Source organism: Denticeps clupeoides, chromosome 5 (genome assembly GCF_900700375.1).
Source record: "Denticeps clupeoides chromosome 5, fDenClu1.1, whole genome shotgun sequence".
In the NCBI taxonomy this organism is placed as follows: domain Eukaryota; kingdom Metazoa; phylum Chordata; class Actinopteri; order Clupeiformes; family Denticipitidae; genus Denticeps; species Denticeps clupeoides.
Window position 1 is genome coordinate 27,715,189 of NC_041711.1, and position 24,306 is coordinate 27,739,494.

General features: G+C 45.3%; 1 protein-coding gene across 12 annotated transcripts in view; it reads right to left on the bottom strand.

Annotated features, from left to right (window-relative positions):
• Positions 1–24,306, bottom strand: part of syngap1b (synaptic Ras GTPase activating protein 1b) — a 75,652-nt gene that overhangs the window by 37,808 nt on the left and 13,538 nt on the right. For 11 of the 12 annotated variants that reach the window (XM_028982135.1, XM_028982131.1, XM_028982132.1 and 8 more), the window contains exons 2-3: positions 17,881–18,017; positions 11,609–11,714 (exon numbers count right to left, since the gene is read on the bottom strand). In XM_028982135.1, coding sequence (XP_028837968.1) covers positions 11,609–11,714; positions 17,881–18,017 — 243 coding nt within the window. Of the gene's footprint in view, positions 1–2,164; positions 2,259–2,368; positions 2,783–11,608; positions 11,715–17,880; positions 18,018–24,306 lie in introns of those variants that run through there. The other variant, XM_028982136.1, reaches the window with a different exon arrangement.

The following is a 24,306-nucleotide window of genomic DNA, read 5'->3' on the forward strand; positions in this document are numbered from 1 at the left end:
CATCTGATCGGCGTTTCAGGACGGCCTTTAATAGAGCACGCTGATCAATTTAGGAATATTGGCATATAATGATAAGTTTATTGATTGGAGCATCCTTTATATATATATATATATATATATATATATATACACACACACACACACACACACACACACACACACACACACACACACACACACACACACACACACACATATATACATATACATATACACACACAACACATGAATGTGTATGTGTGTTTGTGTGTTCCCTGCTGCATCAAAGCACTGTAAAAATAGCAGCTTTGAAGACCATAAGAAAAAGCAAGTTATGAGTCAGTAAACAGGATTTTACAGCATTTGAGAAAGGTCAAAAAAAGTTGGAGGAGATTTGAAAAAGCAAAACCCACAGCGAGGGACCTTCAAAGGGCAGCTGTTCCGTCACCTGGACGAATGCATCCCAACAACGTTTTTACAAACCGTACTCCACGCTCCGCTGTAATGAACAATGCACACAATGCTTCCATGCAGCATGCAGAAGCAGGGCGGTCGGAGGGGACGGAGTCGTTTTAAAGCGCCTCCTTTTCGACCGTCTCCCACCCCATCGACTGTGCTCGCTGTAAAAAAAAAAAGTGGTAACAAGGCAGCGTTTTTCACTTCTTTTAATTATGCCACACTAAGATGGTAGAAAAAAAATGCCTCTAAAGGTCCATTTAATTCAATTTCTCAGTCGGTCCTTTCTGATCCAAATCCATGCTCTTTATTTAGTTTCCATGGCAACATTTCCTAGTACCTTACACTTGATTTGCACAGACACACGACAGAGCAGTGAAGGAATACTGGGAACCGCGCTCACGTATGAAGATCGCTACACACAGAGCCACTTTTTTTGTAAAAATACTAACTGTAACGACGTCGCAAGCGGCACACGAGGCCACGACCCAGGAAAAGGGGACAGGAACAGAAACAATGTGACTATTTATGTCCCTTTCATAGTGCGCATGAGAGAAAGAAAGAGATAGCGAGTGGAAGAGGATGGGAGAATGAGAGTGCATGTGTGCCTGCATGTGCAGTCGTGTGAGTGGGTGGTAGTGTGTGTGTGTGTGTGTGTGTGTGTGTGATTCTGTGAATGCACTCAGTTTTTTTATTCTGAATGTAAATCTGATGTCAAGCTGAAAGATGAAGTGTGTGGGTGGTAACAGCTTCCAGCTTAGTCCTTTAGAGAGGGGAGGGAGAGAGAGGCGGAGAGAGGGGTGGAGAGAGGTGAAGAGACAGAGAGAGGGAAAGAGAGAGAGAGAGAGCAGTAAATACAGTGATGGAGAATGTGGGTGTCTAAAGTGCCTTTAGCCTTTGTGGGTTTTGCATTGTGCAGACAGAATAAAAGGCCTTTAAAGTGTATATCTAAGATGCATCACATCTTGTAGCTCATCTGTGATGTTTATTAATCTACGAAGAGCTCTTTAACGTTTGAAAATTAACAAGTCAAAGTAACTTTCACAGATTACCGCTCACAAAAGATGGTCCCTTAACATAAAAGGTTTATTTTTCAGACTAAACACTAATACTTGAACGAACACATAGATTATTACAATTAATCTGAGCAGCAAGTAGCGGGCCTGGGACTGTGTAACGGTTCCCGGAGTATCTACAGTTACTCCGGCTATAGATCATTGATGTTAATGTGCAGTTCTTCATTTTAGGGATCAGGGCGTACAAGAACATGCAGGCCCCTCTAAATCTGCCAGGGGTAACACAACTGGTCGTACCACCGTTTATTTCTAATGGATCCACAAATTATGGAAGCACCGTGTTTATTTAATTGCCTCGTAGAAAGTTTTGTCGAGTTGTTTAGAGCAGTTATTAAGCATATTCAATTCCTTCACTGGTAACTGTCAGACATGACGCACTGTCTCCACAGAGCTGGTGATCCGCTCCCACTGACTGCTATCAATGGGAATCTGACACCCTCCAAATGGTGGCCCAGGCAGCAAAACAAGGAGTGCAGCCACTGCCAAACCTGCGATTGCATAACATGCGAGAACATGCGCACAATTCCGACGGAGCGGAGTCCTCGGCTGGCGAGAGAAGCCGCTACAACGTGCAACGTCGGGGGGCTCGGCCCTCGCCCCCTAATCAGCCACGACTATGACAATGGAAGCAAAAGACACACTCCTGCTCCTACCTCCAGGTCTTGTAATATTCCAGTGTCAATAATCCTTCCGCTCGTCCTGTTTCAGTTTCCTAAAGTTCCTGGCCACGGAGCAGCTGCCAGGACACTTTACAAAAAAAAACGACAAAAAAAAGTGCGTCCAGGTCCTCTTGGCTCTTGATTATTTCCTGTCTACGTGCAAAAGCAAATGGCTTTCGGTCGAATATAGGCACTGACTATGTTCGTGTGTTGGTGACCCTGGTTGGCATGTAGGTGTCCATGTCTGTGCGTGTCGCTCTTTGGGCACAGCTGTACACGCCATGAAAGTGATGCTGTTAGCGGTGATCCACCTCGGTCGATTCTGCACACATGTTATAAATGTATATATATAGATATATATATATTTTTTTATTTTATGGAAAGGCCACTATGATGAATCCATTGACGCCTCGACTCTTCACACAGAGCAGCTTCCAGCGCTGACGTGTACCGGTCTGGGGTCGGAGACCACGGGAGGTCTCCCACGACACCCGGTTCCGCTCGCGCGTCCCCGCGCCACACGTGCCAGACACCGATCACGCAGAGCCGCGGGAGCGCGCCCGCGGGAGCGACGCCGCCTCGGCCACGCGCGCCAGCACCGCGCCAGCGGGCAGCCCCGCGCAGAGACCCCGCGCCCCGCCCGGCCGGCCGCCGACCCCCCCGCGCCCGCTGCCGTTCCCCGGGTGACCTGCAGAAGACGCTGTGAGGCGCAGCTCTCTCATCTTTCGGTTCAGGGGGTTTGTGTTTGTGTTTCTTTTTTTTTTTTTTTCTTGTTCCGAGTCTATGCGCGGCGCTTAGTTTTATATTGGTGCAATTCTAAAAAAAAAAAAAAAAAAAAAGGAAATATATTGATATATCAGCTAATTCGTAATAAAAAGCGGCAGAGTGTAAGACGCCGAACTTCAGCCCGTGCGCGTGCGCCTTCGTGACGCTGCGTGTGCCGACACGCGCAGGACCCCCCCCTTCCTTTACGTTCCCGGTCACTTGTACCGCGAAAGCGGCGCCATCGCCTTTTAATCCAGAGTGGGAAATAAATCCACGTATCTCCACCCCCGACGACGGGACCGGCGGCGCTCCGGCTCGGTCTCCGGCCACGCGGGCCGCGTGTGGCGGAATTCGCGTCGCGCCTCGGTCTCTCCGGGTCCCTCCGCGAGCTCCGCCCGTGTCCGCCGCCGCCCGCGCGCGCTCCGGTGGCAGAAGGGTCTGTGGCGTTCAGGTGGACGCGGACACGTCGACGCTCTCTCGCCCTCCCTCCCTCTCCCTCTCTCTCTCTCTCTCTCTCTGCGCGCTGGCAGAGATGCAGACGAGGGGAGGTGGGTGGGTTGGGGAGTGATGGAAAGTACTCTCTCTCTCTCACTCTCTCTCTCTCTCGCTCCCTGCTTTTACAAACACACACCGATGCACACAAACTTCTCAGATTCGTCACAGAGACGCGAGCGACTGTGCGAGACGGATCCACGCACCATACGACCGCATCGGCCGGGTGGTGGTAGCCTAGCGGGTGACACGCTCGCCGATGAAACAGAGGACCCAGGTTCAAATCCCACTTACTACCAGCGTGTCCCCGAGCAAGACACCCAACCTGTCCCTGTAACTACTGACTGTAAGGCTCTCTGGATAAGGGCGTCTGGTAAATGCTGCAAATCTGCGCGCACGCCATCACACACCAGGACTCAGGTGCTCCAGCCAACTATTCGTCGTTTTCTTTCATCCTTCCGTGACATATAGCTTCGCACATCGTGTTTCCTAAAAAAAAAAAAAAAAAAAAAACGTCTGTAGCGACATCCTGGTGGCCCGGAAACGCGCCGCTTGGGCCCCGGGCGTCATGGGTGACGTTTCCACGACAACTCGACGCCGTGGCCCGACCCAGCAATGGCAGGCAGTCCAAATGGCGCCCGGTGTCGTGCGCATGGCGCACAACTTTGTCGCTAAAAAGGGGACATTTGCTGCTACTTGCCAACGGCGCGCCGGCTGGGTCGTTCGAGGCGCAGCGCGGCAGAGGAAGCTGCTTTCGACTTTACCGGCTCCCCGTCCCCAGAGGACGCAGAGGGGTACATTTAACAGCGACAACCCAAAAAAAAAAAAATGTCGCACCAAATCCATTTCATTACGCGGAGGCGAATGTGAGCAGCAAACATTTCAAAGTCCTGTGAATAAAAACAAACCAACAACTAAACACGCGATGTCCCCCTCTGTCTCTCCGTTTTTTTCGTCCCTCCGCTCGCTACTCATGTCCGCGGTTGCGGATGGAGAGAAATTCGGTGTCAAAGAGAACCTGCCGTGGCTCCGCAGTCGGTGCGTGGCGATGCTTTCATGTCCGAAGGACATCTTTATCGGTTCGCGGGCCGTCCCGCCATCGCGGGTGACCTGTCCCGAAGAGGCGAGTGGGGCGTGGTGCGTGGTTTCTTCTGCTTATTAGACGAGCTCCGCGTGACGCAGGATTAGCGGGCTGTAATAGAGAGACGAGGTGAGTGGGGGAGTGAAGGTGACAGGGAAGAAATAATGATTAAAAAAAAGAACACTACACATTAGATCCGGCCTTGCAGAGAAGCGAAAACGTTAGAAACGTGTCGACTGGAGGGGCGCGGACAATGTGGGGACTCGAGGTGACGTGCAGAGAGGGGACGAAGGTATCGAAATGAGGACACACTTGAAGCGTGCACGGTGCCACCTGGGCCGGGCACGTCGCCAAGGTCGCGGTGAGGTGGGTGCGCGCACACGCACACGCACACGCGCAGGACACGAGCACGACGCAGACGCGCAGGGTCCACGCGTGCAAAACGAGCGGCGGTCCGTGCGCAAACGCGCTCCGACAAGCCGCGTCTCCGCGGGACGCGTCCGTGACGCGCTGGCTGACCGGCTCGACGTCTGCATGCGGCGAGTGGGCGCTGAGCGTTACGTAGCCTGACAAACCCGCAAATTCGGATGCAGGAGGCCGCGGACTGGGGGTAGACATTTACAGTTGCCCTTATCCAGAGCGACTTACAATCAGTAGTTACAGGGACAGTCCCCCTTCCTGGAGACACTTAAGGTTAAGTGTCTTGCTCAGGGACACAATGGCAGTAAGTGGGATTTGAACCTGGGTCTTCTGGTTCATAGGAGAGTGTGTTAACCACTAGGCTACTACCACCCTGCTGACCAGATAAAAGGGTTAACGTCGCAGGGTCCGGGGGAGGAGATGCACCCTGGACCGGCGATGGCATTTGAAGCATGGATATGTGCATGTGGATTCCCAAGAGTGACGTACTGATCAGTGTTTATATTCCAATACCTGTTCTCCACGGACATCAATGGGCTAGAACGTTCCTCTAAACAATCCAGCAGTGTTCTTCCGTACAGGGTTTCCAGCAATTCTAAAAGCAGATGCTGTCCAGTGAAACCAAATCTCCACTTTGCCTGATGTCCAATAAAATAATTGCCTGCTTGCATTAATTCCATTCATTCGTGGATCTCTTGAAGCCACAGTAGGATTTTAGTCTGTGGAATATTTCAGTAACTTCGTTCTCTTTGACCACTGGGGTATGTCAAGCAGCATTTTAAAAATGTCTCTGCGTGTAAATTCTCTGTAACTTCAAACTGCTCTGCAGTCCTGAGATCAGTTAAGATACTACATGCATCACATTGCACATGCTGAGCTGCAAGTGAAACATATGGAGCCCAAAAATAAAATAAGTAAACATCATATGAACAAGTTATTAAGTGCATATGCAATGTCCTAATTAATAGAGACACACTAGCAATATTTGGATTTAATTGAAACCAATTTTTGCTTCCAATAGAAATCATTCAAACTGTCTTCCTCTGGGACACATTGGTAGTAAGTGGGGTTGGAACCTGTGACTTTGTGATTGTCTGGTTCTTAGGCGAGTGTGTTACCCACTTGGCTACTCTAGGTTGAGGGTGTGAAAAGAATAACTCCCGTAAAAAGTGTGATAAAACAAGCCGACACATGATTTATCTCATTGTCCTGACGTTGGCTTCTTTTTGCAACATCTGCATTAAGTTGGAGAAGTTTGCGACAACATATTGTGACACAAAAATAGTTTAGCTGGAGTTGAGGGCGTCATTGTCTACCACAGAAGTGCTTTTTCCTTTTTACTGCACATTTGTTATGTTTATTGTCAGTTCTGTTAAAAGTGGTCGAGGTGGTGGTTCTGTGTGTGTGTGTGTGTGTGTCTATAAAAGTCACCATACACCACTGCACAGAATACAAATGATTGAATATTTCCAGGTCTTTTCCAGATTTGATCACAGACTCCCACAAAACTGTGATGAAATATTCAACAGCCGCACACCTGTGACCGGAAAAAAAATGGAATTGTATGTTACAGCACAGTCCGCACGTTGTGATTGGCTGAGAGGTGTTCTAGAACCGCACCCCTTTAAATATTTCACCTTACCTTGTTTCACCCGCTGTGTGACTGCTGGCAAAAAAAAAATTGTTGCCTAGCAACAATGTCAACAAGTAGACTGTCAATCATTTTTCTGTATGTTTTTATAACCAGACCAAAGTATTATCCACCATTCTTAGACTTTACCAGTTAAACGATTATGCACTTCAGATCCATAACTTCTTTTAGAGGTTTAGAGGTTCATATACTCATTAAAATCAACTGGATCGATTTTGGACGTGAATGTCATCAGAGTCTGTACATTGTTTGGTGTCACGCCTAATAAAATCCATGATAACTGTAATGCACAACCCCTCGTTTTACAATTTATGTAACCTTATTTGAATTATTATAACAGGCACTGTGCTACAGAAACATTTCTCCAAACCTCTGCAATGCCCTGAGCAAACAGGGATAAAACAAACAGGGGGAACTGTGCGCTTAATCCATTTATTTCCCTCCTTTTGAAGCCACTTGATGCTTTCAAACAGGATAAAGGAACAGCTCAAGGTCAGAGGAATAGCGGTACTTTGCTTCTGGCTATGCGTGCTGCTCACTGCACTAAGACAATAAATATCTTGGTGTGGCCGATTTACACAAAAGCAATTTTTTTTAACATCCAGCAACTTTACTGGGCCTGTTGCATCTTTCAGGCCAGAAGAAATCGCAGCTTGCATTGAACGGGAAAAGCAATGGCCGTTCTTGTGTATTTACGGGTTCCCCCCCAAGGCAAACCAGGGCAACAGGGTGTCCTGTGACAAGACAACTGTTGGACACAAATAAACAGAGGAAAGCAAGGGATTGTCTCCCACCGTGGTGCAGAAACGGGGATCGGTGGCCAGCCCCCGCATCTTCTAATGGTGCCCTTTCCCACATCAGCGATTACACGCGCTCGGGCAGAATTTTCCACGCCGTTGTTGAGTTGTTGAGGGCGTCCTTCTCTGCACAGACTCTCTCTCCGCCTAATCTTCCACTCAGTTGAGGACCAAAGCGAAGAGGACGACTTTGCCACTTGAAAGGCTCAAGAATACCTGGATCCAGCGTGCCCCATGCTGCTGCAGCCTTAGGGACGGAGTCAATCAAACAGTTCCGCCGCTCAGGATTTCCGATGGCGTCCGGCTGAGGAATTACCTACATGCGTGGGACAACTTTCACTCCTGGTGAACCCTGGTTAAACCCCCGCTGCCAAAAAAAAGCAAGCATCCCGCTTGCATATGACGTTGCCACTTCTTGCTATGAAACCATCAAACAGATTCCCAGCTTTGGTTTCTCCGGCGGAGACACAGGCGATCCCTGGGGACCGGTGCCAGACGCCTTTGTGTGAACTGACTTAACACGCCAGTTGCGCGGGGCCAGCGGGACCCCGATCCAAGCCAAGCCAAACATCCCACCCACCCTTTACACATTCTGGCCCCAGGATACGAAGCAAGGATTCCAATTTTCACGCAGGTAGAGCTGAAGTATATTTTACAGATGCGCTGTGGGAGAATGGGTTGCACTAGTCGGCGGAAATAAAAATTTGATCCTCCCGCACCACCAGACAATCACATTCCCTAGGTGGTGATGACAAAACAAAAGCAAAACAAATGGGCCTTATTAAGCCAGCAGCCAATATAATTCATATCTGTAATGACTTGAGATGTCGGTGTGTCTGCGCCTGTGCCTTTCACCAAGAGTGCTGTTGCACTATGGCATCTATGTAATTAATTTTGCCGCTATTCCATCAAGCATGAAGCAAAATGAAAATTCATGAAATGCTGATCGCACAAATGCATTAATCAAACGCGTCATTTTATCATTAAGCCAATAAATAATTGCATTATAAAGGCTGGTAATGAAAAATTACAGACACCCTGTGATATCAGCGTAGGTGCACTGCAGAGACTACAACGTAATTTAAAATTCAAGCGGCCGCGAATGCAAGAAAGCATCCATGCTGAAGACTGCAAACTTGCAGGGTCCTTGTCCACATGCATCAGAAACAGAGCACAGCTAAGGAGCTCATATCTGTATTCATTGTGTGTTACCAGGCCGTCATCGTGATGATTCAGCAGCTCTCTCCTAAGGCCAAGTGCAGCTTTGAAAATACATTCGAGGGCCTGCAGTAGAGAATCTTCAGCATATCACGCCGAGAAACGCGATAAACAATGGCACAGCGTTAAACTTCATTAGACACGTTTAACAAAGACTTCTCTTTAGTAATAGACACATTTACACAGAGTGTGGCTATCTGTCATGCTGGACAGATCCTTTTGCTTTAATATTATCCTTTTTTGCCACCCTGGCAAAAAATAATCACCCAAGGTGCAGGATATGCCGCTCATGGCAAGAGATGTTGTTTTAAAGGATTTTAAAGGGGTTCCATCGTCTAAATCTATAATTCAACATGCTTTTTGTTCTGGATCATTTACTGGAAGTCAATGTAGATCTTAAGAAAATACAGTAACTGTGTCAGCCTGCCTGTAGCCACCAACCAGGAAGATTAATGTTTTCCTTTTAAATCAAATATTAATGCGGTGAGATTGTCCATACAGAAAAAAGGGGTCTGGGAAGTGGGGTAGAGGCATTAACCATAATTTGTGGTAAAATACGACGGTTACATTTTTCAACTGTGCAGCAAAATTTCATTTAAAAGAGCAATAGCAGAGACCCGCTGGAACAGTGTCAGTAAAATTAGGGCAGTCATTTCCTTCTAAAACTACGGAATGGTCCAGATTAAACAGACTCATATTGCATTGTTTGTTGTTCAAGCTAGGAGTTCTCACATCATCGGAAAGCGCCGCATGGCTTAAACTCATAAAACATAATATGCAGTATATTGAGATTATGTTCCTCATTTATGTCAATCCATCGGCAACAGAGGTGCCAAGCGAAAACGCATTTCTCTGATGTTTACTACCAACCTTGACTTACTCTCTCGGTGATGGTGACAAATTGCCCATGGCAGTTTAATGTCCCTGAAATGGTATCTGCTGTTGTAAGGAGATTTCAACAAATCCAGTGGCCTGTTCCTAAAATATCAAATCATTCCACATAAACAATTTATTTTAAAAAGGTGGCATAAGATAATGAATAATACTTTATGCCTTAATCATTTAAACAAGCATAATCATTGATAAATATGTATTAAAAAATCACCGGCGCATCAGCATAAAACAGGCATTATGCACAAAAAGAACATGAAGTAAAACATATATTTAACAACTTTAACTGGACAATTTAGTTGCTGAAATCTAATCATGTGTAAATGCAGCACTGCATTTAATACTCACTTTAAATAAATGTACTCCAACTGCCTGAAGTAATAACTGCAATCATCTCTACAAGCTGCATGTGAAACAGGCAGAAATGACAGCAGGTATGCCTAGCAGAAGGACCAGTGAAATGGCTGCTTTAAAAGGCAGAAATATCCATTGTCTGAAAAAGATACTAACTACTATCAAAAGTTCTACAAAACTCAGCTTTGAAAACATTGAAGTACAATATGTGTAACCCTAATGCAAGACGAATAGAAAATGGAATAATGGAATAATAAAATTTGTTCAGAAATGTTTTAATTATGATATGAAACAGTTCAATATTGCACTGCATTTTCGATTCCATGAATGTTTGTGTGAATAATTAGCTCAAACTATTACTCTCATAACCACTGACAACCAAAGCATAACCTTCAGTTTCCAATTTTGAAAAAGACTGCAAATACTAATAATAAAGGCAATGTCTATTAATCTCTTTAAAACTAGTCACAAATGTGGGGGTTATAGCTTCACTGTAACAAACTATTACTATTAATCACAGGCACTAAATGGACAACATTACAAATATAAAGGGCAGAGGGGTAGCATGTTGAGAATAGCTCTGGCAATTGTGAAATAAACTTAAGGATGCATCTGTGATTCTATAAATTGTTGAAGGACTCAAGAACAATAGTGAGCTCTATTTGCATAAATGGAACATAGTAAATATCGTTGTCTTGTTGTAATCTTAGAATGAGCGCTGTACATCTACAGGAAATACTTCTCTTCCATGTAGACCAGCATGTTGAGCTAAAGAGCATATTAACATTTTACATTAACTGACAGGTTGTATTTACATTTTTACATTTACAGCATTTATCAGACGCCCTTATCCAGAGCGACTTACAATCAGTAGTTACAGGGACAATTTAGGGTTAAGTGTCTTGCTCAGGGACACAATAGTAGTACGTGGGATTTGAACCTGGGTCTTCTGGTTCATAGACGAGTGTGTTACCCACTAGGCTACTACCACCCAAATTGAATCTAATATAGTGCAGCCCACACGTTATGCAAGGGATTCCATTTGTTGTGATCTGCAATCTCACTACTAGAAATCCTACACAGCACCCATAAAAACTCTAAATATTCAAACTTTTAAAGCCATTCTCATTCTGGGCACACTTTTGGGGCACAAAACTGGATCTCCAGATTAGCAAAAAGTAATCATAATGTTTTGGCTCATATACCTTTTTACTGTGTTCTGGAACAATTCATTGTTATATTGAATTACAATGAATAAACTCTATTTTATTGAACTGCTATTAGCTAGCAGGGGACAGAAGTTCAGCAGAATTAATTGCATTTTTAGCATTTAATGGCAAAATAGCATGACTTCACGGTAGGATGTGAAATATGCTCATTTTAATTAAAAAACAGTCTTAAGAAAATTTTCCCCAGGGTGTCTTAAATCGGTTTTAACTTGTCATGCTGAAATTGAGTAAAATAGAGTAAATTGAGTAAATGTCTTTATTTAATTATTAATGTTTAAATTAAGTACTTAATTAAGTATTTAAAAGAGATTTTTCTCACCCAGCCATCAAACCTGGTCAAACCATGCATGGCTACAAACCTAACTGAATATATGTATAGCTAAATATTAGATTATAATCTGTTTCTATGTTGTACCTTTTTTTATTATTATTATTTAATTCATAGTAATTCGACTGGCTAATTCTCACACCCAGTACAAGCAAGCGCAGCTCCAGGATTGAGCCTGTTTTCCCGAGGCTCTGCGGTCAGTCTCCACTCACCCATCTCAGGATGGTGCCGTCCCTCAACAGGCACGCTGACTGTCCGGCGCAGCAGCTTGTTCCTGTGCGTTTCTGAGCGCCGCTCGCGCATCAGCAAAGGGTGAACCTGAGACAGACAGAAAGAGAGGAAAGCTCATGACTGGGCACAAATGGCACCCAAGATTTACATGTTTCAGAAGGGGCACTAAACCAGAACATGCACCCAGGGAAAAAGAAAAGGAAAAATAAATTGAAACTACTCTGCAGTAGCACCTCTAAATTATAACTGGTGGCAAAAATAAAAGCACAGAGGTGTGTAACACGTTCCTTTAGGAGCAATGTCTCAAGAACACCTTCCCAGAAATGAAACCTCTGGGTATCTGCCAGAGTTGAGAGACCTTAAATATCAGTGTGAAGAGCAGGAACACGTTCTGTCGGCAATATAAGGATACACTGGGCGTTCTCTGTTTTCAGGGACAATATCTGATGGGAAGATGCGATCAGAGCGGAGCGGGATCGGGACGGGGAGCGAGGAAAGCTTAATACCTAAGGGCTCAGGTGATAAATGTACAGGGCACAAGTGGGTCAAACGACAAGTCCCACAGGTGCGTTCCCTGTCATCGGCGCTCAGCGCCAAAGCCACCGCTGCAGGGACTGGGAGATGCGTGTCAGCAACACTCACTAAATCACGCGGTGTCCAAAGTGACAGTGAAATGAGAGGATCTCATGTCCCCGGTGTCGTACCCCTGAAAGGATAAGCACATAAGCTGTGGATGTAATTGCTGCTGTCCTGGAAAACGGGAGTGTTATTTATGACGAGCTTCGTTATTGTTTCCCAGACCTAAATACAGTATGCTGTCCATATGCTTCATGTGCGCACCTTCAAGTTAAAGCCCTAAGGGTCATCAGGCTGTTTTGTTATGTGGTGGAGTGACATTGTACAGAAGAGATGCATTACAACTTTCCTCATTAAGAAGCCATAAATACACCACAGATACTTCAAATATGTCAGAAGCTAGTTTGTCAAGGTATTGACAAAGTGTTTAACAAATACATCCCGGTTCCCGAACCGCCATTGTGCCACTGAGGTGCCCCTGAGCAAAGCACCGTCACCACACACTGCTCCCCGGGCGCCTGTCATAGCTGCCCACTGCTCACCAAGGGTGATGGTTAAAAGCAGAGGACACATTTCCTTGTGTCACCATTTGCTGTGCTGTAGTGTTTCTTTTCTTCTTCTTAAGTAACAACGTATGCCATTTACACTCAATGTGTAGAGTACTAGTTGCACCCTGTAGTTATATAATGGCATGTTATTCATGCTGAGGTGTACACATTAGTCTGTAATTTGTATCCTGGTCTAAGCAGAGATGTAAACTTTTTTTTACTCTTGTGGATTTTTGGTGCACCTCTCAGTAATTGGAAGAATCATCGAATTTATTTATTTTATTTATTCAATGGATGCACGTAGCCATAATGTGTGGCCAGTGGAACCTATGATAATGCCATAAATAAAAGGATTATGAATAGAACCAACCCCATGGTGTGGAATGGGTTTTACATAACAAAGACATGGAGCGATTTATACCAATCATAACAAGTGGGAAGAAATAAGGTCAAATCTCTGGACCGGAAATCACACCATCGTGGTGGTGCGCTCACAGGAAGTCAGAAGGTGGCGAAGGCCAACGTGGACCCACTCCAGATACTCTGGGTCGAAGTCTGTGGCCTGACCTGTACATGAGACCAACACGGACCCTGATGTCCACTGGGGTTGAGCATGCAGGCAAAAACTAAGCTGAACGTGACAGATGCAAGAAAGCAATTATCTGATTCCCAGATAAGGGCGTCCTATTTTTTATTTTAACCTCACAGTGAGGCTAAACCACAGGTGTGGGATCTGGGTGAAGGTCCAGTCCTGCTGCTGGCTGCCTCGGTCCCAGCCATGACCATCTGTGCTGGAAAGGAGGCAGATGCTGGGGGGCCACAAGAACTGGAGCAACCAAATTCAGGTGTCATAGGTCTTCTGACCGACATCAACCTTCATGTATGGCCATTAGCAGGCTGCTCCACACAGGGCATCTGAATGGGCATCACACATAGACTTGACTGCTAGGGGGAAGACCACAGGTTCACCCAGGCCCCAGTGTGCAAAGCCAGTGGGAAGTTGCAGCTGCAAGACCACCCCCAATTACCGGAGCTCAGGGTTATCTGGCAGGAATCACCGAGGGACACCAAACATGTGGGATGAGAAGAAAAAAAAAAAAAGTCCTTTGATTTCACCTTCTCCTCAGAAGGCGACTCCATATCTGTTTTCCTGGGAGGAGTAATCGCTCCACAAAGGGAGTGCCATGGCTGTTTTTGCTAAGCTGGATGAAGACAAATGGCAGAGGAGTGAAGGGGAAGAGCGAGAGTCGTAAATCTAAGGGAAAGGGGTCTGCCTGTGGCCTGGCACGCGAAGTTGCGTGATGTGGGGACGGGTGGTGGCAGAGCCATATGTCACTGCTGCTTAAACAGGCCCAGCTGTGAAAGGGAGCAGAGGGAAAGCGCGAGAGATGGAGAGAGAGGGTTAGAGGAAAAGAAAGAGGGCGGAGAGGAAGAGAGGTGCAGGTGGATAATCCATTCCGCCTTAACAGGCGTTAATCAATCAGCGTCGGAGCTCCGGTTCTGACGGCCCCCCACCGGCTCGCAGGCCCGGCCGGTGCCCGCGGCGCAGCGCCCACCTCCGCTCCTGTCTGCTGTCTGCCCGCCTGGTGGACTGCCAACCACCCCTCCCCTCGGACGAACAGCACTCACCGCACCTTAAAGACGCCCCCCCCCCCAGCCCCCCACCTCCACACCACACAGCCTGTCTGTCACGCAGAACACCTCACCGCCACTGCCGGAGGGAAACTGACAAGCCGGGAAACACGGCCAGTCAGAATGCAGGGGGAAATAATCGTGACATAATCCTGACTTCTAAATCTGCTGATCCAGTAAGCGCGCGCTGTCAAACGCTCTCGTCTCGATGAGGCAGAATTTACACAACTCCTGTTTTCTGAGTGGAATTTAAATGGCTTAAAGTCCGCTGCTTAAAATAAGTGAAAATGATATATTGCCTGACTCTACAGAAGCAATTAAATGGCTTAATTACACAATTCTGTTACACTGGCACTATTCACTGAACAAAATTCTAATAAAATATTCACGATCTAATCACAGTACCTGACACATTAATTCTATTTTTACAATACACTACCAGTGGAATCCAAACACTCGAAGTTGAGTGCAGATAGCAGTAAATGTTGAGAATGCCGATGATACTGAAATGTTCAGCTTAAATGTGAATATTTATTTATTAATTATTAGCGCAAAAGCAATAATTGCACAATTATTTATGAACATGGCAAAAAAGACACCAACATCTTTTTTTTTGCTCTTCACAACACAGCAGGTGGCATTCAATCATCACCCAATCAGCAATCAGGTAGGTGGCTTAAGCATTTCACCTTAAACCGTGACTGATGAGGTAAATGATGTTTTAATGAAAGTGGGGGTTGAAGATATGAGATACAGTATGGCAGCAGCATTCCTAGAAGAATTCCTGCGGTCAGAAGAGCAGAACAAAAAAATAACGATATGCTTTTGAAACCCCCCCCAAATAACTGTAAAGATATTTCCTGAAAAAAATGGCCAGTTACATTTATGTCATATATATGACAATTTGTATTATTTAATATAGATCTAGGATTATAAATCCTATATCTAATATACTGTACTCATTTAATTAAGTGGAAGAATGCCTTGAAGAGCCTTAACCTACTTAATTAATGATTATGTCAATTAAAATGTGGCTTTTCATCCTCGCAGCTCTTTGCATGTACCCTTGGTTTCCATGTGTCTTCCCATGGGTCATGTCTGTGAAAAACGCCATCATCTCCCTTGGCCGTGCATTATGCACTGTGACAGCAGTGTCTACAGGCTAAGCTACCAAGGCACTTCATAGACTTTGTCCAGAGTAATGATTCAATTTGCAGTCATGGCCAATAATAGCATTTGGACATATGCACACAGTGATCCCAGACGCGTTATCTGTGAAATACATTCATTCATATGATTCAAAGCCTGCAAGGCATCATGTGTTCTAACATGGTCTCAGCACACAGCATCACCAGTGATGTCTAATGTGGATTTCTGTCTGTCTGTTTGCCATTTGTTTGTCCATGTAATGATCGCTCATTAGCAGTTTAATTAGCACTACATCCTAGTGCAGTTCCATTTCAAAGGACATGTGCATAGAGGAGGCAACTGTTAATAGCATGGTAATAAGACTGCAATCTTCCAGGCCCTTTTATGTAAAGCAGAAACACACAAAAGCCACATTTATGTTGGCACTACAGACTGTTGCTTAAAAAATGCACTGAATATGTATGCATTACATAAGACTGATGTTCTTTCATTCCTTCCAAGACACCACTGGAGCCGACTGCTATTCTGAGTTTCTTTTTCATTTTCGAGTGTGGGCCACTCTTTCCTGTTCTCAGTAATGGAGTTAGGATTAGATTTTGTAGTAAACCTAGACTCTCATCAAATTCAGAGAAGGGGCAATATACCCGAAACATTATATCACGTCATATAACAATGTATATCGTGAAATTAGATATGAAATTCATCATTAGAAGACAGCAAGACATGTCAAGTAGTTGAGAAATAACTAACAATAGTATTAAATTATGCAAGCAATTGATTATTCTCAAAATATAAAAAGGTATTTTTAAAATATCTTTATATATAAAAGAAAAAAAATGAATGTTCTTATTGTAATATCAATATTTGTCCACTTAAAAATTAGTGAGTATATTGTTACCCTAATCACATACCAGTAATGCGGTTAGAATGACATTTGCCACTATAAAACTGTACTGGGAGGACATTGCAGATGCATTATTTATAGGCAAAGCCGGGTTGGGGTGTAATCCGGCTTCCTGGCCTCCTGGCGACAGTCAGATCCAAACAGCCAGAAAACACTGATGGCTGTCAGCGCTAGCAGTCCGGTGTGGAGCAACGACTGGAGTTTCTTGAATGGAAGCACACAGCCATTTTAGGGAGGACCCTGAGGTTTTTCGTCAGTGCAGGAGGGAGAGCTTAAGTGTGAATGAGAGAGAACGAGACAGAGATGCAGAGAGACAGAGAGGGGGGGGGGAGGGGGGGGGGGGGGGGGGGGGGGGGGGGGGGGCTTTGCAGCCACGGCTGGAGATGACTGACAACCATGAATATTTCAAAGCCCTCTTTCTTCACAGAGGTGATGGCTATTAGCCTGTCAGAACTGATTCAGATCTATTCACTGTGTAGCCGTATCCGAATGCCCAGCAAAATGGCAACAATTAGATGGGAATGAGCTTCTGATTAATAATCTTTTTACTGGGGCGCCAGACTACGGACGCAAGTTTAAACTGGACATGCTCCCACTCATGTGAGAGCGTGACCGTTATTTGGCTGTTTTTGTGCCCCTCCAACATGGGTACTCACTGCAGTATTTCCCACACGCAGACATTTCTTGGCTGGGCTGCCCAGGTATATTAATGGACTCCAAAGTATACTTGGCAAGCCATTTTAGCATTTTTCTTTTTCTGAGCAAGGGAATAAGGCATAATTGGAAGAAAATACATAACTTGAATGTTGAGTGAGGATAAACTCTTCAGTCGGCCACAAAAACAAGTATATTTCAGATCTTTATCACCCAGTGCGTATTTGTCCATGTTTTTCCACGATCAGTCACTGTCAGTCTTCAAATCAATGCGAAACCAGGGTTTCATCAGCATGAAAGGTCATTGTGAGATACCATGCTGTGCTTCCCGCACCCTACCAAAGCATGCATCACTGTGATGGTCTGAGCAACATCTTGGCACCCGTGCAACCAGTTGAAAATGCAGTTTGGAGGTTTCCAGTGCTCATGTACAAAAGAGACCTCATTTGGGCCTGTCCGAGCCATTGAATTGTTGCTGGTGGCCTCAGCAAAGCTCCTGAACCACTCCTATTACTCTGCAACAATGGCTAAATTCATTTCCCTTTAACATGTAAGAATATATGACACCATTCCACATTTGTTGTGCACATCTTCACAAACTGATCAGCAATAAATACATGAATTGAAAAGCCATAAATAAGTAGCCTTAAAAAATGCAGGCAAACTCAGGTTTACAGAGAGAGCAAACTGCTGAGCTGAGACGAACTTTTGTCAGCGGGAAACCTCGCTCAAAGGTGAAGTGCAAATGTATTTGTCCTGGCTGGAAAGATGGAGGAAAGCTCCACAGTACCTCCTCCTGGTCCAACATGTAGAGCTGATTTCCAGAGATCACACACAGACGCGGGTTCCAGCCTGGATGGTCGTAGGAGGGAGCGGCGAAGGAGGGGGCGTGGGAACGATAGGAGGGAGGAACAGCATACCTTGCATCTGAGTGCCAGAGAAGGAAGAGAGACACAGAAAAAAAGGGTGTTTCATTGGTCAGATTTCAATCTGTTTGAAAAAGAGAGGTGACACAATGCTGGTTTAGGAACAGGAAGAATGTGAATGGATGAGCAAAGAAAGGTTAAGACTCATAAATAATATCAACAAAACCAGGCAATGTCAGCAACACAATAGCAGAGTTCAGATGAGTTGAGGATCTAACTGGTGCATTAAAACAAAATGCACACCCAGAGCACACAATACATTATTAACAGACAAAATCCCTGCACATACACCACTCATGACTAAAATTTTGACAATTTCAATGCACAAAACATATAAACCATTGAAACATACCTTGTAAAAAAAAAAAGTGTTAACAACACAATGTAACACTACATCTAGTGTTCAAATCACTTTTATGCAGTACCTTTAGTGCGCACTGCCCTGCTGGGTCCCTGGGTGCAGGGCAGGAATTCACACATACACACTCACACACTTGGTCAATTTAAAACTCTTTCTTTCTATTTATTTATTTGCTATTCATTTCTTTATTCTAGTGGAATACACAGGGATGGTAACATATAGGGGGCAGTGGTGGCTTAGCGGTTAAGGAAGCGGCCCCATAATCAAAAGGTTGCCAGTTCGAATACCGATCCGCCAAGGTGCCAGTGAGGTGCCACTGAGCAAAGCACCGTCCCCACACACTGCTCCCCGGGTGCCTGTCATGGCTGCCCACTGCTCACCAAGGGTGATGGGTTAAATGCGAGGGACACATTTCGTTGTGTCACCGTGTGCTGTGCTGCAGTGTTTCACAATGACAATCATGTCTCAATTGGAGACATGAGTGGTTCAGTGTCAGGAATGTACAACATTGTCCAGTTCACCAATCAATATAACTTTGATCCAACTGCGTTTGGAAGAGGGATGAAGAGCCATGCCATGTTGGTCCTTCTACTATATTCTTTCAGGAGAATCCTCCTGAATTTTAATCCTACTGTAATCCTACTGTCCACTGGCATGTTTTCACCAGCCCTTCAGTACGCATTTATATGACAAACAGCAGGATGCGGGCAAACGGTCACTCCTCCATTCCTCAGTGCGTGCTGCTCAGAGCCCAAACCGCCCCCCCCTCACAGCAGCACAACACACAACAGGCTTGACCTCTGACCTTTTGCATGGCCACTAACTGCTGTGACAGATGGCAGCCTTTCAGAAGCTCCTGCTCTGCATGGACATGCCCTTTGGAGAGGAGGGAGAGTGCAAAACAGAGAGCGAACAGAGAGCTGAGAGAAACTCAGCGGTGGTCAAAACCAAAGTTGGAACCAATCAGTGGAGATGATGGAAGTTTCTGATTAAATCTGTAGAACACCCAGGCAAACAGAAGAGGGGAAAAAAGCGAAAGAAAGAGGAAAGCGAGACACCATCAGGCCAAAACTCCCCAGGCGTACGCTGGCATAGCCAACTCTCCCTCTCTTCCTCCATTAACTCACTCCTTCATTTGCCTTCACTAATTATTCCTGTCACATCCTGTCACTGCTCGACATCTCTACAAATGACATCTCAGCAAGGCAAAAACGGGAATTATAAAATGTACATCTGCACAGCCCAAACATCTCATCCTGAAAACATTCTGTACTCATCAAAATCTGCAGGATTTCTATAGGATCACTATGAAAAATATATCATCCACATGCACTCGCACCGCCTCTGACGAATGATCTATGACTCATGCGACTTTTATGCATGACAAAACTATGACTTATATTTAATGAAATATATTCTTCATTGCAAATAGTTTTTCTGTGATCATGACTCACATAGCCAGTGCAAGGCTTTCAGTATTTAGAGCTGCACACAATGTTGCATGGACAAGAATGTATTGAATCACATGCTATTTGACACACTGTGATAGATCATGTATGAATCATAGGTGATTTATGTCAAAATATTAACATAAATATTAAGAAGGCAAAATATGTACATCACATGTGTGAAACTGGACGAGTCACATGAAACACAATTAACAATAAACGCACTTATAGAATGTATTTATAGCCATTTTGACGCTAATGCAGTACAGTATTTTAACTCTTTCCAGATTGTGCTGGTATGTGCTGCTGGTGAATATGAGTCCCTGGTGACTAGATTTGTTCCTTCCTCTCTGTGGAAGGCTCCATCATGCACACAACCGTGCGCCATGCTGTCCATCTGAAACTAAGCCAGATTAAATCACTTCTGCCTTGAAAATTGCCTGTCACATCCAACTCTTCCCAAATGTGATCGCCCGGCATGCTGGGCACAGGCTGCAGTATAGATGAGGTGATGATTTGTTTTGAACAAAAAGCTACGCTAACAATTAAAAGAAAGCATGGCAATTGATGGAACAAGAAAGGAGACACTTAAGGAGACAAATAACGATAAAAAAAAAAAACCTAGTAAATTAGCGTGGGGCTTGTTCACTCGTGTGAAGTCCTCAGGATGAATAAATAACTAAATATTTAAAGGAGGGAACACATTCTTTACACATGTGGCGTATTGACGGGCCAGGTTTAAGTCATTCAGGCTGAGCATGTACTGCCAAACATAACTCACTCATTGGGCCCACCCCTTTTAAAATGAAATATCACTACGTTTTGCGTTTTTGGCGACAGGATTGATGTCTGTTTGTATAAATCCTGAGGACAAGCCCCATGCTTAGAGTGCCGGTTCTAAAATAGGGCCCAAGATGTCTTCTCTGCCCATTAAAAATTGGTCAAAATAGCTTTTGAAGCTGCTGTCAGGGAGCTTTGTAAAGCCCAGTATTTGGAGCAGACTGTAAAAATTCAGTGAAACGAGTGACATATTTCCTTCAAAATCTTTGGAGACACACGAGTTAAAAATAAACCATCAGCTGGGTTGAATTGCTGGGTGTCAACTCTCACACGGGGCATTAAGGGCTATTACTGTGAACGGAGCATAATGCTGATGCTGCAGCCCCTGTACTACCCCACAGACCGGCTACAGATAATATATCACGGCGTTCACATCTCCACAATGTTTTTGTGGCTTGGGATTAGTTAATAGCAAAATGTTTCACCGGTCAGCTTTGCTCAGCACTGTCATTAAAAGGAGCCGAGAGGAGCAGGGCTGCTTATTCACATCGGTGCACTCCACACAGCGCTAAAAATAATCCCACAATATCTACTGATGCCTCAGGCATACAATGTACAAACAAGCAGAGTCCTCTATCCAGGCAAGCTATAGAGCCAAGTATGTATGTTCCATATTCATGTGTTCCTACATGCCCAGTAGTCTCTGAGGTGCACCAAGCCATGTTATTATGGCACGATAAAAGCTAATGATAAAAGCCAGAGAAAGGGGTCAAGGCACAGAGCACAACCCTGCATGGCTGCCAAAAAACTAAATCCAGGAGATCATAAAGATGTCTTCAATGTCAGGTAGCTGTCACGCGATGTCACAAAGATAAACGGAAGGGCCTGAAAGAGCAGATGGTCCAGCTCACCTTCAGTTAAATTAAAGTGTGTGGTGGGCTGTTAAGCATGGCAGTGCTAATTGAAGTTGAAGGGGGATGAATAATGGAGGCGCCTGATGGCTGAGCTCGCCTATCCCCACCCGGATCCGGCGAGCTGATGGGCCGCACGCGGCGTTCGGCCGGAAGCCCTTCCAGACGGCAGCTCCGAGCTCAGCGGACTGGCAGGGACGCCGGATGCTGCTGCCTCATCAGGGCCACCGCTCGCTCGTCCACACGGCGTCACTGTTGCTGCACTTTTGCGAATCGCTGCTGCCCACCCCGTTGCCAGCGCATGCACACTCACACTTCCCCCTCCCGTCCCCGAATCCAGCTACAGGAAACAAGGTTACTGCCCAAGAGATGTCACTTCCGAAACGCCCACTCTCACTCGCGCTCGCTCTCTCGCTCCCTCACGCCCCCAGCCTATTGCCATGACAACCGAGAAAAGAATAGAATATAAGTGAGTATTAAAGAGAGAGATGATCAGAGAGAGAGGGAGGGAGGGAAGGAAGGAAAGATGAGAGAGATGAATAGAGGAAGAGAGAGGGTGCTAAAACGAGTGGGAGAGGGAAAGTGAGAGACGGCATGAGACTGATAGAGGGAAGAGGAGAGGAGAGCAGTGAAGTGATGGAGAAAGAGGGGGTAGCGTGTGTGCAAAAGGGTGAGAGAAAGAGAGAGAGAAGAAGAAAAAGAACTGATGAAGCCAAGAAGGAAAGCAAGATAAACGAAGGTTTTAGAAAGGAAGAGCGGGAAGGAGAACACTTTTTTTGGGAAAAAGGAGCCAACATCTTGTTCCCATAGCAACCTAGCCATCCATGAAATACTGACTTCGTTCCTCCCTCTCGCTTGCCTTTCATTCTCTCCCTCCTTCCTCACTATGTATAGGTATTTATATAAGAAACGGGTGAATGAATAAAATAAAAGAGCGATTCTCCTACTATACCCGCATTTCGAAATTTGGTTAAGTGGAGAGGTGGAGATGTTGAGGGTCTATTTCCAGACGTGCTTCAGTGGCTCCTGTAGTATTTTCAAAATGTAAAAATAGAGCCTAGAACGTTATATCATAACCAAGCACGAATTCTAACTTTCCCACAAACTCACTGGCTGCCTGCTCTCCTCCTTTTTCTCCCTCCTTCTCCTCTACCCATCTGTCTCTCAGCCCCCTCTCTCCATAACTGCATCCCTCTCAGCCTCTCTCTCTCTTTCCCCCTCTTTTCCTCTGCTCTCCAACTCTCTCCATCGCTCCTCTGCGTCTCCCACACTCTCACTCCTTCTCTCTCTTCTGCACGAGACACCAGGTTATGTTCCCTTCACCATCCACCCTTCACACGCCGCATTTTTCTCCTCTCTCACGGTGCCTCCAGCCAGTCCAAGCAGCAGAGCAGAATGCGAGTGCCAGTAGCTTAATGAAGTTTGGTTATTAGTACTGCACAGCACAGCATTTCTCCTCTCCCCCCTCTCCCCGTTCTTCACTGGGAATATTACATTGGGCTACGCAGCCATTCCACTCTGGGCTGTGAATGTGTACTAATAGGCTTTGCGGATCCAAGATGCAGTCCATTCACGGCGGCTCTGCTGTCATTTCTGCATGGAAATTCATTTTCTGTAAGCATACATAGATTTACTCTATGCAAGAGCTCCACATCGCTTGCATCTGTTTGCCTCCCTTTCTTTCTGCTGTAAACCTGTGTGTATGTTCTTGCATGTCCTCATGTGTGTATCTGCTCCATGGAGAGAAAGCAGGTCAAGCTTTGGCTCCTAAGAGATAAAAAATAATTATAATTATCTGTCCTCAATCCATAGATAGACTGAGAACTGTGTCATTGTTTTATTACCCAGCGGGCAGTTTTGGTTACATACACCTTTAACCATCTCCCGTAGACAGACAGACAGACAGACAGACAGATGGGTGTGTGTGTCATGTGGATAAGTCTAAAATCATACAGTGTTTATGCTATCATTATAATGTGTGATAGCAACACATAATGCATCTGTCATGGACTGGCTATGCGGGGTGCTCCGGATCCGAGTCTGGACCAGAGATTACTGTGGACTGTGCTCCCCTAATTGCTGAGTTTTTGCACCTGCTGTTATCTGTATAAATCTGCCATGTTTGTATCTTATCTTCGTTGGTCATTGCGTGTGTTATGTTTCCTATCCAATGCCTGCTTTGTTTCCATGTTTGTATTAAATCCCCGTTTATGTGTATAAATCGAGTGATTCCGTCCTCCATTTCCACGGCGACACCTGCAACCGTGACAGCATCTCTTGCGATAACTTGTTTTCCCCCTCATTTTCCACCAGGGTCTGTCCATGATGGAATATGCAGCCATGGGGGGTTCACTGACCGGTTACCTGTGAGATTAGTGAAGTGTGTGCTCCTCCTAGAGAAAGCAGATGGCTGACTGTGCCATGCAGGGCCATGTTTGGCCTCTGAATGTCACCATTTACACCAGGCTCTGAACACAGCAACCTGCACAAATCCAAGGATGGAGTTTTAACCAACATTTCAGCTATATTTATGTCAGTGTGAGCTGGGCTCTTTCTGCTGTTTCAGCACTTTGCTGTTTTCCTCTGAAGCAACATCAGACTCAACATGTGACCACCCGAGTGTAAGTAAACATGACATTAACCTTGAAAAGTCCCACAGCTCACAGCCATAAACACATATATCCTGCAACGAGGGAGAATAATAAAGTTTTTAACATGGCCAGTCACTAATATCTTTGTATTCCAATCATTTTCCAGTACCGACTTTAGTTCAGCAGGGGACTGCACTTT